At 40.5% G+C, this 14,840-nt stretch overlaps 1 protein-coding gene across 4 annotated transcripts in view; it reads left to right on the top strand.

The window, feature by feature from the left end:
- Window positions 1-14,840, top strand: part of si:ch211-196i2.1 (collagen alpha-1(I) chain) — a 137,171-nt gene that overhangs the window by 74,276 nt on the left and 48,055 nt on the right. For all 4 annotated transcript variants that reach the window (XM_035991588.1, XM_031277561.2, XM_035991589.1 and 1 more), the window contains 11 exons: window positions 1,273-1,863; window positions 4,706-4,750; window positions 5,110-5,229; window positions 7,703-7,741; window positions 7,831-7,884; window positions 8,217-8,270; window positions 12,115-12,222; window positions 12,328-12,381; window positions 12,979-13,032; window positions 13,216-13,260; window positions 13,850-13,903. In XM_035991588.1, the coding sequence (XP_035847481.1) occupies window positions 1,273-1,863; window positions 4,706-4,750; window positions 5,110-5,229; window positions 7,703-7,741; window positions 7,831-7,884; window positions 8,217-8,270; window positions 12,115-12,222; window positions 12,328-12,381; window positions 12,979-13,032; window positions 13,216-13,260; window positions 13,850-13,903 (1,218 nt within the window). The remainder of the gene's footprint in view (window positions 1-1,272; window positions 1,864-4,705; window positions 4,751-5,109; window positions 5,230-7,702; window positions 7,742-7,830; window positions 7,885-8,216; window positions 8,271-12,114; window positions 12,223-12,327; window positions 12,382-12,978; window positions 13,033-13,215; window positions 13,261-13,849; window positions 13,904-14,840) is intronic.

The following is a 14,840-nucleotide window of genomic DNA, read 5'->3' as shown; positions in this document are numbered from 1 at the left end:
TGATGACAAGCAAGGGAAATGCCCATGTCGTAGTGTTTTGATTTTGTGGTGTTTTTTTCTGTCACCTTAAAATTGTTTTATTATAAGCCAGTTTTCTTCGTATGACAAAAACTCGGGAGTGACTCTGCTGTGTTGCTGTGAAGACGAGGTGGCACAGGAGGGAGTGGAAGTAGTTGAAATTGGAGTAAAACTAGAATTGTGAATGAGTCCATGATGGAGGGTTAGGGTTAGTTATAGGAGCAAACCTGCAGGATATATATGGGCCTTATACACAGAGTTAACTTGAACCACACAAAGGCTTTTGATATGTGGACATGAGCCACTGTATTGCTCTTAGTGTTAAGGAGGAGGTCTTCCAATAAGAAGCTTGTAAAAACGTTAAGCTTGCTTGTTTCGAGATTGATGTTAAACTTGTTGAACATCCATCTAGATAAGCAGAGATGCATGCTCTAACCTGAGTATCAGTACAAGGATAACAGAGGTACAGAATGTCAGGTATTTCAGTGGTATTTGAGTGTTTGAAAATGTATTTTATAGTTTAGTAGAAGAGAGCTTTATTGTCAATGTCTACAATAAAACAGCAATGGTATCCCAACCACATTGTAACACAATTGAAAATGTAGATATGTCCCCTGTGCTACGATAATGAAGGTTGAAGATCAAACGGATGCTCCAGCACTGTAGAGAGTTTAAATGCTAAAAATAAACATATTGTGTGGTTTGGCTCCAACAGGCAACTCGGCGACAACCACGGAAATGTCAAGTGTTTTGAAAAGAAATGTGATCCAACTCAGTAGTGATCTGCATCTCAAGGATTACTGTCTTGAAAAGATGAGAAACTAATTGACTTGAAGGCAGACAAAATTATGCCAGATGTCAGCGAAGAGTTGATGACAGTTCAAAACGTGAAGAAAGTCTGCAGCAATGTTTTTTTTTTCTGAGGGTTGTACGTAGGAGAGAGGTTTAGGTCTTTTAAGTAGGAATAGCATTGCCTACATAAAGTATTTTCATTCCTGGACATTAAAAGGTGATTTAACACATCTTGTGTGCAGGGATGAGATGTTAAAGCTTACTATTTCTGTATTCTGAATAGTTATTTGTTGTACTGTCGATCACAGATTATTTCTTTTACTATTACTAAACTTTCTGGAGGGTGAATGGGTCCCCCAGATAATTTTTTGCTTCACTCGTTAGTCAAAAAATTATCAACTAGAAATCTGCTGTTGAAATATCTGAAAGACTGAATGAGCCCTAATGCTTATTTTGTTTCAGAATCTGTTTCTGCGCCGAGGGAGTTCTCGAGGGGACGGGACGGTACCTTCAGGATCCAATCGGAAAGGTTCAGTAGGTCGTGGGGATGTCTTTGTAGTGGACGAGGACACCGACTTGTTGGATCCCACCTTCCAAATTGGTGGACAAGTCAACCCTCAGTGGAAACCTTCCAGAAATGGACTTAAAGGAACCCAGAAAGGAAAGCCTGAACTGTCCTCTAAACAGTTGGAGGAGAACATTACCACAGACAAGAAGGCTGACTCCGGTGGGAGGACGTCACCACTTTTCCCCGGAAAACCATCCGGGGACATCATTGACCTGGACGTCGGAGGTGCCCCCAAAAAGCCCTCACTGGGATTTCCTGTACCTAAGATCCCTTCAGATCCCAGAACGTCCACCGACTCTGGGACATCTGCAAAGGCAGTAGCTGAGGAGGGGAGACCCATCACCAACGGTAAACAACCAGACAATGAGCGCCATGCCATTGTGACCATTGTATCCAAAGAAGAAAACCTGGTCCTGGGCTCAGATGGCAAAATGTACCGGCTCCAGAGAGGACCAATGGGCCGAATGGGTCCCCCAGGGCAGGAAGTGAGTGTGCTTATGATCTTCTTGTTGCCTTATACCGTTGTTTTAATGCTACCATATGTATGCAAGTGTAATCAGTGCATTTTCCCCCCAAGCGACCGTAAAGAAAGCAAGAAGTCCTCTTTAAGTTGCTCTGCCTGATGTAAACTGCTCAATGAGAAATTATTGTTTTTGTAGTTTATATTATTGATGTTGTTTGGATATGGATTGCCAAGGCCATGGCTTGTTTCCCACTGATTTAACAGGACATTTGATGTATCATATCAAAACTGACTGTTGTCGGATGAGATAAAAAAGTTAGGACAAGCATTGTGAAGGAAGAAAGTGTGACGTCTGTTTATGCTTTACAGCTTACAAGAGCTGTTCTCCATCAGCTGCCATCTGACTCTGATCAGGGAAGGTTACACTGCTCAAACATATGTTGATCACATGTCTTTGATGCCGCCATCCGAGCACTAAGGGAACCGCACAGTTAAGGAGTCATAGCATTACTCAATGTGACAATCCTCTGGCTGCCAAGTTATCTGATTGGTGCTAAGGGGTAAAGTCATTTTATACTGTCCAACCGGATGGTTTACCTGGTGTAAGAGGTGGGTCATCACAGGGACTGCAGGGCAGACAGAACCAGAACCAGACGGCACATCTGGTCACGTCTGGGCCGGTCTCTGGAGTCACGCTGCCATAAAATCCACAGGATCAGCACGATTACTGTGATTGAAGACGGCTGTAGGGAACATGAAGGAAGACGTCGTGTTGGCTTGGACTAAAGTTTCTCTTCTCATGTGCTGCATTTCAGGTCTTGCTTGCTTTTTGTCGTATTTATTTGACTTTACAAGTATGGTGTTAAACTTAATATTTTAGTAAAAAGCATGTGTTTTTAGGGCGGTACAAAAGAATGTTACTATGGCAAAGCCACAAAAAACCATCTCTTCTCTGATTGGTTGGCAGGTGCATTAAATGGTATTGGTGACTGGCGGTTGCTTAAGTGCAGTAGTAGATGTAGAACATAATGGACTCAGTGTCAGTGTTCTTAGTCTCGCATTTCCAGACCTACATCCACAGCGCTGCGGAGGAGGGTCTGGCGAGTCCACACAGCATTCCGGGATGGGAGAAAAACGTGCTCTGGTTTATTGGCATTTCTTTAAAGCAATCACAATCGTCTTGGGCGGCGCTAAGCGCCGGTCAGAGCAACGGTGTCTCTGCGAAATAGCCTCGGGAAGGAACTTGTGTTGGTGGAACGTGTACGTTCAAAAGTTGTTTTAATCGTGCAACAGAAAACTCAGATTGGGCAGATAGTCCAACTAGCTGTCTGGATTTACCCTGCAGAGATCTGAGGAGCAATTAACTATTATGAGCACTATAATAGTGCTCATAAATTGACCAGAGTTTAAAAATGCCAACACAAAGAAAGCGGAAGGTGACGGACATCCGGTTGAAAATTAGGGACATCAGGCAGAATTTCCAGCTGCACCTGAATAATCCCGGAAATGAAACGTCGTCGATATAGACTAGGCATGGGCCGGTAAGAGATTCTGACGGTATGATAACCTTCAGCAAAAATATCACGGTTTCACGGTATTGCAATTAGAGCTTTGAAATTAATTATTTTTTAAATGTCTGGGTAAAAAACTACTTTTTTTTTCTCCACTGAACACAATGTATTTTATTTTTATTTTTTTATTTTTTGGGCATTTCTGCCTTTATTTGATAGGAGAGCTAAGATATGAAAGGGGCGAGGAAGACATGCAGGAAAACCGTCACAGGTTGGATTCGAACCCTGGACCTTCTGCGTCGAGGAGTAAACCTCTGCATACGTGCGCCCGCTCTACCAACTAAGCTAACCGACCACACAAACACAGTGTATTTTATTTTGAAACACACTGCACGCTGGCAGGAAGACAGATTTTTAAACTGCACTTTCTGTCCTTGAAGACTCAAAAAAAAAAAACAGGTCTTACCTTAGGAACGGTATGACGGAAAAAGTTAGTTTTAAAAGTAGTTTTAAAACCGTGACTTTTTCAAACCGCGGTATTCCTTGAAACCGGTAACCGGCCCATGCCTAATATAGACTCTCCCTTGTCTGTTATATTTGTACATCGCTAATTTATTTCAGTAATGCTAGTGTACTTCCAATATAAGCACAAGTATGTAAACGTTATTGACTTTGTTTAATGTTTAACGGTATGTGGCAAATTCAATGCATGGGTGTTATCCGTGGTCAAAACAATCATACTAAAATTAACTTTTTGAGCGTTGTTGCGTTATAACGATACCGTATGCATTAGCTTGGTGGCTGGCATGGGCAACTTGGCATAGTAGCACATCGTAGTAAGACTGACAGTTTTACAAAGAAGCACGTACTCTATACATTAAACTAATACTGATGTCCAAATACCGTACTGAGTACTCATGCCCATCCCTAGTAAAGATGTAGTGAAATTTATTGTTGGATTTATAAATTTTTTCAGATCCCACAGGAAGTTGCACTTAAAAGGACACAGTACATCAAGGATCCACACAACACCAAGCAGTTTAAACATATAATTACTGTACAGTATATCTCAAAACTTTTCAGCCATAAAATCTTTGTTTTTTTATAGACATTTAAGGTGCTGTGAGTGAGACCTTAACATGAGTCTTTTGCTTTTCAACAGGCAGTCAAATGGGCCACAAACTGAGGTTTGACAAGGCTCTGGTGCTTTGCTTGTCAGTTTTACAGTTTGAGCAATGGTTTACTTGTGGTTTTGTGTTCTACTTCAATTTGTATACATTTTATATTTTGAAGGGTTGTTTTTCCTCTATCGTTTTGATCCTGTTTTATTAAGAGTTGTTACTTGTTTGGCAGGGCTGTCCTGGTGAGCCTGGCCTGCCTGGGTTTAAAGGTGATAAGGTAAGAGAAGCTTGTTTACGACATAACCTATGATGATGATGTGTTAAGTTAGTCCACTTGACTCCTTTTTCAGGATTTAAGTACACCTCTGTTCTGTGCACTTCTGAAATGGCATCTAAGGCTATATCTTGTTTTAAAGCTCAGTTTCCCTTTCAACATTATAACTACTGCTATAAAAAAAACCGCCTGTCTCATCCTCCATTAGGCATGTGTAGATTATTTATGCCTGACCCCAATTATTGCGTCAAATCACTTCTACGATGTCACGCTAAAAAACAAGGCTGTGCTATGATACTAAGTATTCGATATAAATTGATTTGTCTTGCATAAACATACCACTTCCTTTACATCTCTAATAGGGTAAGCTTGGTCCTGAAGGGCGTCCAGGAAAAACAGGGGAGCCAGGACCTCCTGGACCGTCAGGTTTGCCAACTTTCTACCTGTGGAAGAACACAGCGGAGGAATGGGCTGCCTTTCAGGTAAGATGGTAACCACAATGTACTTTTTTTTAGTTTTTTTTTCTCTCATCTCTTATCTCTTAATTTCTCTCTCCATATGGAGTCAGTCCTCTTTCATAATTTGAGCTTAAAAAAATCAGGTCAAGCGCCTACTTTTTTATGGTTAGGATGACCACTAGAAATTGTTACAGTAGAGATTAAATGTTTTTAGACAGACCGTCTGGTCCACCCCCTGGCAAACTGCCATCTATTTCTAAACTTAACCCTAAGTTCTGAAGAAAATTGTGCTTTCAGTAAGGTACCGTATGTTGGTTAAAATGTGGACCAAAGCTCCTGTCCTAAACATGATGGCTCTTTCATCTGTACCTCTATAATACTTTACAATCCAACAATAAATAAATATTAGTCATAAACATAGCTACTAAGGCTGTCACAATTTGGATTTTTAATTGAAAATCGATCGAAATGAGCTTTCAATTTCAACTATCGAAATCAAAAGCAGGATCAGCAATTCCCCCAGTATTTCTTATTCCCCCTGCCTACTTATGCACATTCGAAGAATGAAAATACACAACAACCAGACACAACGTAGCTTACTCGCTGGCAGATGCATTCAATTGCACCTCGTAAACTCTGAAAAGCTCAAACTCTTGTTTACAAAGTACCCTTCTGCCAGGCTCTTATTGTGACATTGCTGTCCTTGGAAAAAAAATGATTTAAAATGAAAATGTAATCAAATTGTCACCTTAAAATCAGCTAAACCTAAAAATGTGAGAAAGGTCCATGCAGAGACAGGTTAAGCCTAGCTTCACACAAAGACTGGATACAGAAAGGCTGGTAGCCTGGCTCTGTCAAGTACTTTCCAACAACTAAGCTGTCAGATATTGTGATTTAACAAGCAACTAGCATACCAATTGGGACTCTTTACTGACCAACAACCAGTGGGCACTTGAGACCACATGTAACATCTCAAAAGTTCTCAGAAAAAAAACCAGCTGTTTCTTAAATGTCGTGGGGGCTAACATGCTAACAAGATATAACATTAAAATACTTATCATTTTGGAGTTGTTAGAAAATGTTTTTTTCTGTGATGCTAAAGCAGTTTTTGCTTTCCCATGATGCTTTTGAAAGTTTTTGACCAATCAGAGGAGTTGCTTTCAGGGCCCGTGAAATAAAGTGGGAAAAATACATATTTGACCAACCCACAATGCTGCAAATATTTTTTTACAGAATAGTATGGAATTAAATACAGTTAAATAATAGTATGACTATCAAATGGCTGAAGATAAATGTCAATTTTACTAATACTGAAACAACAGATTTGATACATTACAAATGTGGTGCAAAATAACTGTTGAGATATGTAGAGCATGTTGTTTTGCTATGGCTCTTAAAATGAATGTGAAACAGCCTATTTGGGCATACATGTCCCGGGACCTCCCTAGATAGTTGGAGTCAAATTCCGTGTTTTGGTACAGTTGGTTTTTACACCTGATGCAAACCGTATGGGAGAACACATGAACTGTAATGACCACATTTGCAAGTGGACTTGGGCATTGATGTGTTCACACTTATCAAACGAGCAGGACTTTGGGGTCAACTGTAGGATCCGGGCCCAGGTCCCTAATGTAAAAGTCCCCTTACTACCTTATATTCCATTTTATATATATAATATTTTTATACTTAGAATTGTCTCGTGTATTTCCGTCACATAAAAAAAAGGTATTTCCAAGATAAATTGGTGCATAAAAAGTGTTTGACGCTGAATAAAATAAAATATATATATATATATATATATATATATATATATATATATATATATATATATATATATATATATAAAAATAAATAATTAGACTACAGCCCTGGATGGAGATCTCAACCCCCCCAAACATCCTTGCAGTTAAAGTACCCAACCAAGAGACTTTTCCTTGCTCTTCTCGCCCTTGAGTAATTCATTGTCAGTCACTTAAAAGAAACCCTGGACATCAAATGTTTTTCGAGGCTAAGCCATCTTACCTAGAGCCGCATGATCCCCACACTATCTGTAAAACCTCTGAGCCTTCAGTTAGAGTGCGTGCAAGCGTATGCTCTGTCCTCATCTGTTTAATCTTTGTGAAGTGGCTGCAGCTGTATGTTATAGAATACACTCACTAGTATGTCAGCATGATGGAGAACGCCGTTTTTGAAAAAGGAGGACAGAAATAAAAGTCTGTTAGTAGTTTGTGAAGGCGATTTGTCACTGTGTGTGCTTTGAACTTTATGTGGAGAACCTGCAGAGGTTATTCATATACTTCTATTCATTCTGAATGAGGGTAGGCAAATATAGATCTTTAACTACAGAGATGAGAAGATGGTGGAATTTAAAGTATTTGGTTGCAAATGAGGATTGGTATCATCCATGTACTCTTTTTACGTCCTTTTATGCAATTTTCTCTGTTTATTCTGGATCCTGGATCTGTAACTTATCCTGTGTGTTTCCATTCTCCTGTAGCAAACCAGTTTCTACCAGTTACTTCATGCTGGTTGGCCTGTAAGTATGCTTTGACAATTGATATCCTTTTGGTTAGGATTTAGTTGTTCTGTTAGTTCCTGCTGACCTGAGGCTGGTTTCTTCTTCAGAGAAAAGAAGGCCCTCCAGGACCACCTGGAGAGATGGGCAAGCCCGGCATACAGGTTGAAGATCCACTCACAATTATAAATTTAAATGATGAACCTGAATATGTCACATTAAAAATATTCTGTCTGGGACGGCCTCTAGCTCACCCAGTAAGAGCGTTCGCCCCATGTTGGCTCAGTCCTGCAGCGGCGCAGGTTTTGAATCCGACCTGCTGCCCTTTGCTGCGTGTCATCCCCAATCTCTCTCCCCCTTTCATGTCTATCTACTTTCAAATAAAGGGAAAAAAGCCCCTAAAAATAATCTTTAAAAAAATATATATATATTATGTCTATGTTGAGTAATTCTGAATTGGTGAATGTTTTTTATGGTTTCTGCTCATCTTTCTCAGGGACCACCTGGTTACGCTGGGGAGCGAGGACGACCAGGGATGCCAGGAGAGATGGTAAGCACCCAAACCATGACTTTCTTATCCAGAAAAAAACAGTGTCAGTAATTAGTCTCATAGGTTTCTGAGATGCTTCTAAACCTCAAATTTGCGAGAAATCTGTTTTGGTAGATTCAGAAAATGTAATTTTGGGGTAGCGGGTTGCTGCCTGGGGGAACAGACACTGCTAAATGTGATAGCCTGAAAGGCCTGTCAATCAAGGCAGGCCAAAAACATACATTCTCTTAATGTAAATCCCCCCATGGCCCATTTTCCTCTTAAATGTCTTGAGTTTCTTAACATTTTTATTGAGCTAAAATAGTTGAAATAAAAATCCACATCCATTTTATGGAAATACTGTTTCATTTCTATTTTGGGCATCATTTTATGGTAATTTCCACTTAATGAAATCAGATATTTTTGGTGTCATACTGTAGGAAACTTTGGGATGTTGATCAAAGTTTAAATTTAATTTCTGTGGGCTTGAACCATGCTTGCCCATACAATATGAGTTTGTAAAAATAGATCCACCGGTGGATCCAGTGTTGAGTTAAATCAAGTGTAATATAGCTGGTGGAGCCGAGTGAGTGTGGTTAAAGGGAGTGGGTGTTTGGAAACCCTCATGCATGGAACTCCATATGATGTAACCATTCTCATATTGAGAGAATAAACAATAGAAGTAATTTTATTGCCAAATTTAAGACGTTCCACATTTATTTCTAAATTTGATTATGCTGTGCTGTAGTTGATCCAGTTTTCTCAATTCAGCTTGTGTTTTTTCATGAGTTCTCTCACTGAGACCTCCCTTCTTGTCATTTAATCACATCAAATTTGAAAAACCTTTGACTTCATTTGTTTGGGTGAACAGCTTGTAAAGGTAAATTCAATTGCATTACATCCATCTCAGAAACCATCTTAAAGTACATTAACATGTGTCCTAGAAGTCCACTTTCACCATATGGAAACATAGAGCCTATTGCCATATATTCTGTGAGGTCTTAGCTGGGTAATGAGTGGGTACTGAGGACCAAACAGTGTGGTTTGGGATAGTTGGAAACACTGGTGTCTACAGTGCAACAGCCTTTGGTGTCTGCTCTGTTTAGATCTTGTGTGGCAGAGAATATAGATCCACTGTTTGTGTATGAGTCACTGTGCAGCCTCCATGAATGATAGCACATTTCTATTTGTGCAGAATTAAGCAGAGGTGATCTTGTCGGTGATGTCACCTCGTTGTCTGTCAGAACTGATGTACGCACGTCGAATGCGTGTAATCATTTGTTGGGTTGTGTGATGCCTGTGTAGTCTAGGCCAAGTGGTTTTCAACCTTGTCCAGGCTCTGGACAGCACAAGATAGATCTCAGGGTTTGCAAGGTGATTAATGGCAAAGAAAGACAGAATAAGTTTGTTTGTTTTACAACTATGCTCTAATTTTTACTTTTTATTCTTGTGAATCAATAGATAATGTAATGTTAGCTGCGCTGGCCTCTTAAAAAGATTCAAATCAATCAATCAATCCCAAAATGCTCTTTTGTGAAGGAAGTTGTAAACCACTCACTGGTCTAGACAATGGTTAAGATTGAATTGCGAAGTCGCCAAGTTGATCCACAGACCAGTAGATAAATCTGGGTGGAGGAGGTGACAGAAAGAAAGTGAAAAATAACACTTACTGAGGTGCTCTTGAGCAAGGCCCTGAACCCCCAACTGCTCCGGTGAAGCTGCTCAGTGGCTGGTCCAAAAGTTTGGATTGTAATTGTACCAGCAGCTCCCAGGTGTGTATAGTGATGACATTATTAGTCAAGTAATCAACAACCATTTAGATTAACTGTTGGAGTCATTTGTGAAGCAAAACTTCCAAACCATTTATTTTTCAAATAATAGTATTTGCTACTTTTCGTAGTTTCATTACTGCAAATTGAAAAAAAATCCAAAAGGTTTGATTGTCGGTAGGATAAAACAATCACTGTAAAGATGTCACCTTGAGCACTTTTAGAATACTTTATAGACTAAATGGTGAATCAAATAATTATTAATGAAAATAATTGTCGGTTGCGTGTAAAAGTGACTGTAGCAGGGTGATCGTGAAAAAGAGCACATTGCATGAAGTGAAATAAACATACAGTAGTTAAATACAGGTTAAAAAAACTCAGTCATAATATATATTTTTTTAATATCTCCAAGTGAGGAACTTCAATTCTTCTATGCAAAACCAATCAGTCGGGATTCCTACACTCTCACCCTTAGAAATAATTATATCAAACAATTGCAATGAGAGGGGTTTGATTTCATCAATATATATGACTGGCTTGCATCTGGCTCTAGAGAAACATCAATAGTTAGACTTGAGACATGGAGGGCGGACTTAAAAGAGGACATTTCAGAAAACGATAGGAAGAAAACTTGTGACGCATTACAGAAAAAAACGGCAAACTCTAATTTAAAGCTACTCCAATATAATTGGCTGATGCAGACATACACAACTCCTGTTAAATTGAATAAATACAACAGTAATACACCTGACCTTTTGTTTTAAATGCAATGAGGCTAAAGGAACATTTATGCACTGTTTCTGGGAGTGTGACAAAATTAAACTCAAGATCAATAAAACTGTGATAGGATGTCGAATTCCTACTGACCCGATTGTTTTGTTACTTAATGACGATTCTACATTACACCTGCTTGGGTGTAGCTTGGTTGCTTGAGACAGAAGAAAGTTTGGCTAGCCGGCTCAACCGCAACCAAGAAAATGATAGCTCAATGCTGGCTTCCCTCCCTCTCTACAGCAAGGATTACCAAAGCCAAATCATCAACTATAGACCTATGGAAAGGTGCAGCAGCACAAGTATCAGACCTAATGACCTCAGAATCACAAGAATTAGAGGAGAGCGACTAGGCAAGGTGTGGTTTCTGTTTTTGTTTTTGCTTATTCTTTTGTTTTTGTTTTCCTCGAGACCGCAGAGGGTGGGTGGTGGGTTTTTGTTCTTGTTCAGTTGTGTTTATCTGTTCTGTCCATCCATCCATCCATCTTCGTCCGCTTATCCCGGGTCGGGTCATGGGGGCAGCAGCTCCAGCAGGGGACCCCAAACTTCCCTTTCCCGAGCCACATTAACCAGCTCCGACTGGGGGATCCCGAGGCGTTCCCAGGCCAGGTTGGAGTTATAATCCCTCCACCTAGTCCTGGGTCTTCCCCGAGGGCTCCTCCCAGCTGTCCCAATTGTGTTTATCTGTTCTGTATGTTCAAAAATATAAAAAATAATAAAAAATTGATCTTAAAAAAAAAAAAGATCAATAAAACTATGTTCATCTTGTCTGTGAACATTCCACTTGATGATTTTTCTGCACTTGTATCCAACAAATCTGAATCGGATCTTTTGCAAATTGTATTTGCAAATAAAAAATAAAGTAATCTTGCCAGTCGCGCCATGTGTAACACCGTATCCATCATCATCCTCTGCAGCTTGGAGTATAACGCTGTCCACTGCCAGCGCAGGTGGTGGAGCCATTCCCTGTGAATATGTACATGTTTCCCACCTGTCTGCAGGCAGAGTTATTGCAGGCCACCGTCCTCTCAGCAGTGTGTTGTTATTCAGGTGATGCCTTGTCTGTGTGATAAATGGCTCCACTGAGTGGTGGAGAGGCTCAGTGTCTTCACAGTGCAAACCTATAATTTATAATGTAGCTTTCCCAGCGTGAAGCTCACCGCAGCTGCAGAGTGTTGTGATGTCACACTTTTTTTTGTTTTACTTTTGTTATTTCTCGGTTGTTGTGTTAGAGTATCTTAGAACGACGTCATCACTGTTCGCTAACAGGCTGATAGGGAAAGCAGTCAGCGTCAACAGTGGTGATACTTTATGTTGTCTGGTAGGGCGAGCGGGGTCTCCGGGGCCCTCCAGGACGAGCCGGGGCCCCAGGGAGAGACGGGGAAAATGGAGAAGATGGTCAGCCCGGGTCACCTGGTGATCCTGGAACGCCGGTGAGCACATACTGCACACGTGTACAGCATACGCGTGTTTATAGTTGGTAAATGATGTGGTTTTGATTGTTGAAATGTTTCCATCTTGTCTCTGATTGACATCAGGGCCTGTGGGGATACAGAGGAGAACGAGGGTCCGAAGGGGAAAAAGGTGATGAGGTGAGGAATAAAACGGCACAGCTGCTTTAGTAGGGACAACCAGTCAGTAATTCTAGATTTACTGTTTGTGAAATTGGAGTCTAGAATGAACGGTTCTACCGTATGCAGTTTGAGCCACAGTTCCTCTTTCTGCCATATTTTAAACATGCAGTACTTGGACTGTCATCTATAAACGTTTTTTTTTTTTTTTTTTTTTTGGTAAGTTTTACATATGAGTAGCTGAAACTTGTATCCATTTTCAGCTGACTGGGTCTAATTAGGCCTGGCTATCATTTGAAGTCTTTTTTGATACTAGTGACAAAATGGTACTAAGTTTTGGTACCCATACCAAAATGACACTATTTTTTCCATACCTTTCTTGAAGAAATATTAACATACTTTTCTACAAAACCCTTTTTTCATTTAACAAAAGAAAGTTCTCTGATGTACAGTAGAGCTCTACAGTTGATAATGCCCTTGTAGGATAAAAACTTTTCTCCATATTCTGAAACCTGTCACTTATGTGAAATTGATTGCCACTCATGTTTGCAGGGTGAAGCAACCTAATAATGACTGTTACGCTAGTGTAGATACTGTTTTGTTTCTCTTCCTCTCCAGGGTCTCATAGGCCTCCAGGGACCAAGAGGAGAAATTGGTGAACCTGGTGAGAAGGTACTCATTGGTGCAATTTAATTATCATCCATCCTTAATATTTAAATAGAAATTCACTGGGTTGTTTTTAAACAGAGAGACCATACTGCCTCTAGCTCTTATGGCATCTTTTTTTTTTTTTTTTTTAAACAATGAGATATAGTGTAACGATTTTGGACTGTGTGTTTTTTTTTCTTTGTTTAGGGCTCTACTGGTTTACCAGGCCCACCTGGTCCTGTCGGACCACCAGTGAGTTTCTTGTACCCTTCCTGTTTAGTTCCTTTCTATAAGTGCAGCAAACCAGGAATTTCTGCTGGGATTTGACATTATATTCTGAACCCTTGGAAAGAAAGTAGGTGGTTCATAAACCAGGAGCATTTCTCTTTTCTCTGTGACGTTAAGCTGCTTATACATTAGGAACATTTTGTGTACAATGTGCTGGAAGGTGCCAGCACATTACCGAATCAATTAAAAAGAATGAGAATAACGTAAAAGCTGTCCTTGTTTAACACATTTCTTACACATCCAACTGTTGTAAAATAAGAACAAAACAATCAGTCAGCTAGCTTTTGTGAAAGAAAGACATGCGCCTCTGAATCCTTTTTAATCCCTAATCCAGTCCCTCTTTGAACTTGGAGTTCCAGGCAGCGAGGCGCTGATTCCAGTCTATTCGGGTTTACTTTGATTCTACTTGGCATGAAATCAGAAACTCTGCCTCATAGTACTAACACAGACACTCTGATCAGTTTGATTAATCCTAGCTTTGAATACAGCGTTTTATATGTATTTTAATATGTTGATGTAAAGTTGACATTGAATACTTGAATCTTCTCTGCAGGGGCCTCAGGGGAACCGAGGGGGCCAAGGGCCAGAGGGGCCCCATGGGCCTGATGTGAGTGATGTGCTGTCCGACTATAGCTGCTCAGGAAGTTGTTCTTAAGCTCTCTTGTTTTTTTACTTTGCACTATTGGGAATGCTTCTTCTATAAGTGAATGTTGTTAACATGCCTTTCAGACTGGTTGACCACTGCTTCACAATGGCCCAATCCCAAAGTCCGGACTCACAGACTCACGGACTTTGGTGCGCGTTCTCGCGAAATTCGTAAGGGCTTAGGGTTGTCCCAATGTCGAATTTCAAAGGGAGTGAGGGTTTGAGTACACACTTACCGAGACCTTTCTGGGAGTCCGCAATGATGCAGACTTCGCCAAAGGGAATTACCCACAGTTCAAAGCGTTGTGACGTTTCCCGCGGAGACCCTAGGGAAATCCGGAAATTACAAAGGTAAACAACAGACACACGACCACGGATCACAGACCAACCTGTTGTCCAGCTTGTAAAACAAGAGTTTGAAAAAATTTGGAATCAGGCAGTCGTCTCCTGTGCCTTGGCCGTGTGGAAAGCAACAAACTTAAAATGAAACCCAAACCGGCAAGTGTCAGCAACGTCTTTGTTATTAAACGTCGCCAAGGTAACGTGATCTTGTGAAGTGCTGTCCCAATCCCATTTATACCTATCTGAGATCAATTAAGTCTGTGAGTCTTTAGTCCTTAGTCCTCAGGGCTCACTTTGGGATTGGGCCTATGTTGCCATGTGGTGATATTGACAGTACAGTTGTAACTGAGAGTGGGTCTGGGGAACGTTCATTCACAGCTCATTTCCAAAGGGGTGTCACCAACGGACGCCGCTCAAATGCCTCTGGGCGCAATTGGATAGTCCTTCAACCAATCAGATCAACCAGGCCTTTAAAAATAAAAATCTGCCTTCCTCTATGGGAATTTAACATAGGGGTATGTATAATTATGGCCCCTGTATTTTAAGGAAGAACATTT

The sequence above is a fragment of the Sander lucioperca genome, chromosome 14 (genome assembly GCF_008315115.2).
Source record: "Sander lucioperca isolate FBNREF2018 chromosome 14, SLUC_FBN_1.2, whole genome shotgun sequence".
NCBI lineage: Eukaryota > Metazoa > Chordata > Actinopteri > Perciformes > Percidae > Sander > Sander lucioperca.
Note: the sequence above shows the minus strand (reverse complement) of the source record. Positions and strands in the feature narration are given on the sequence as shown.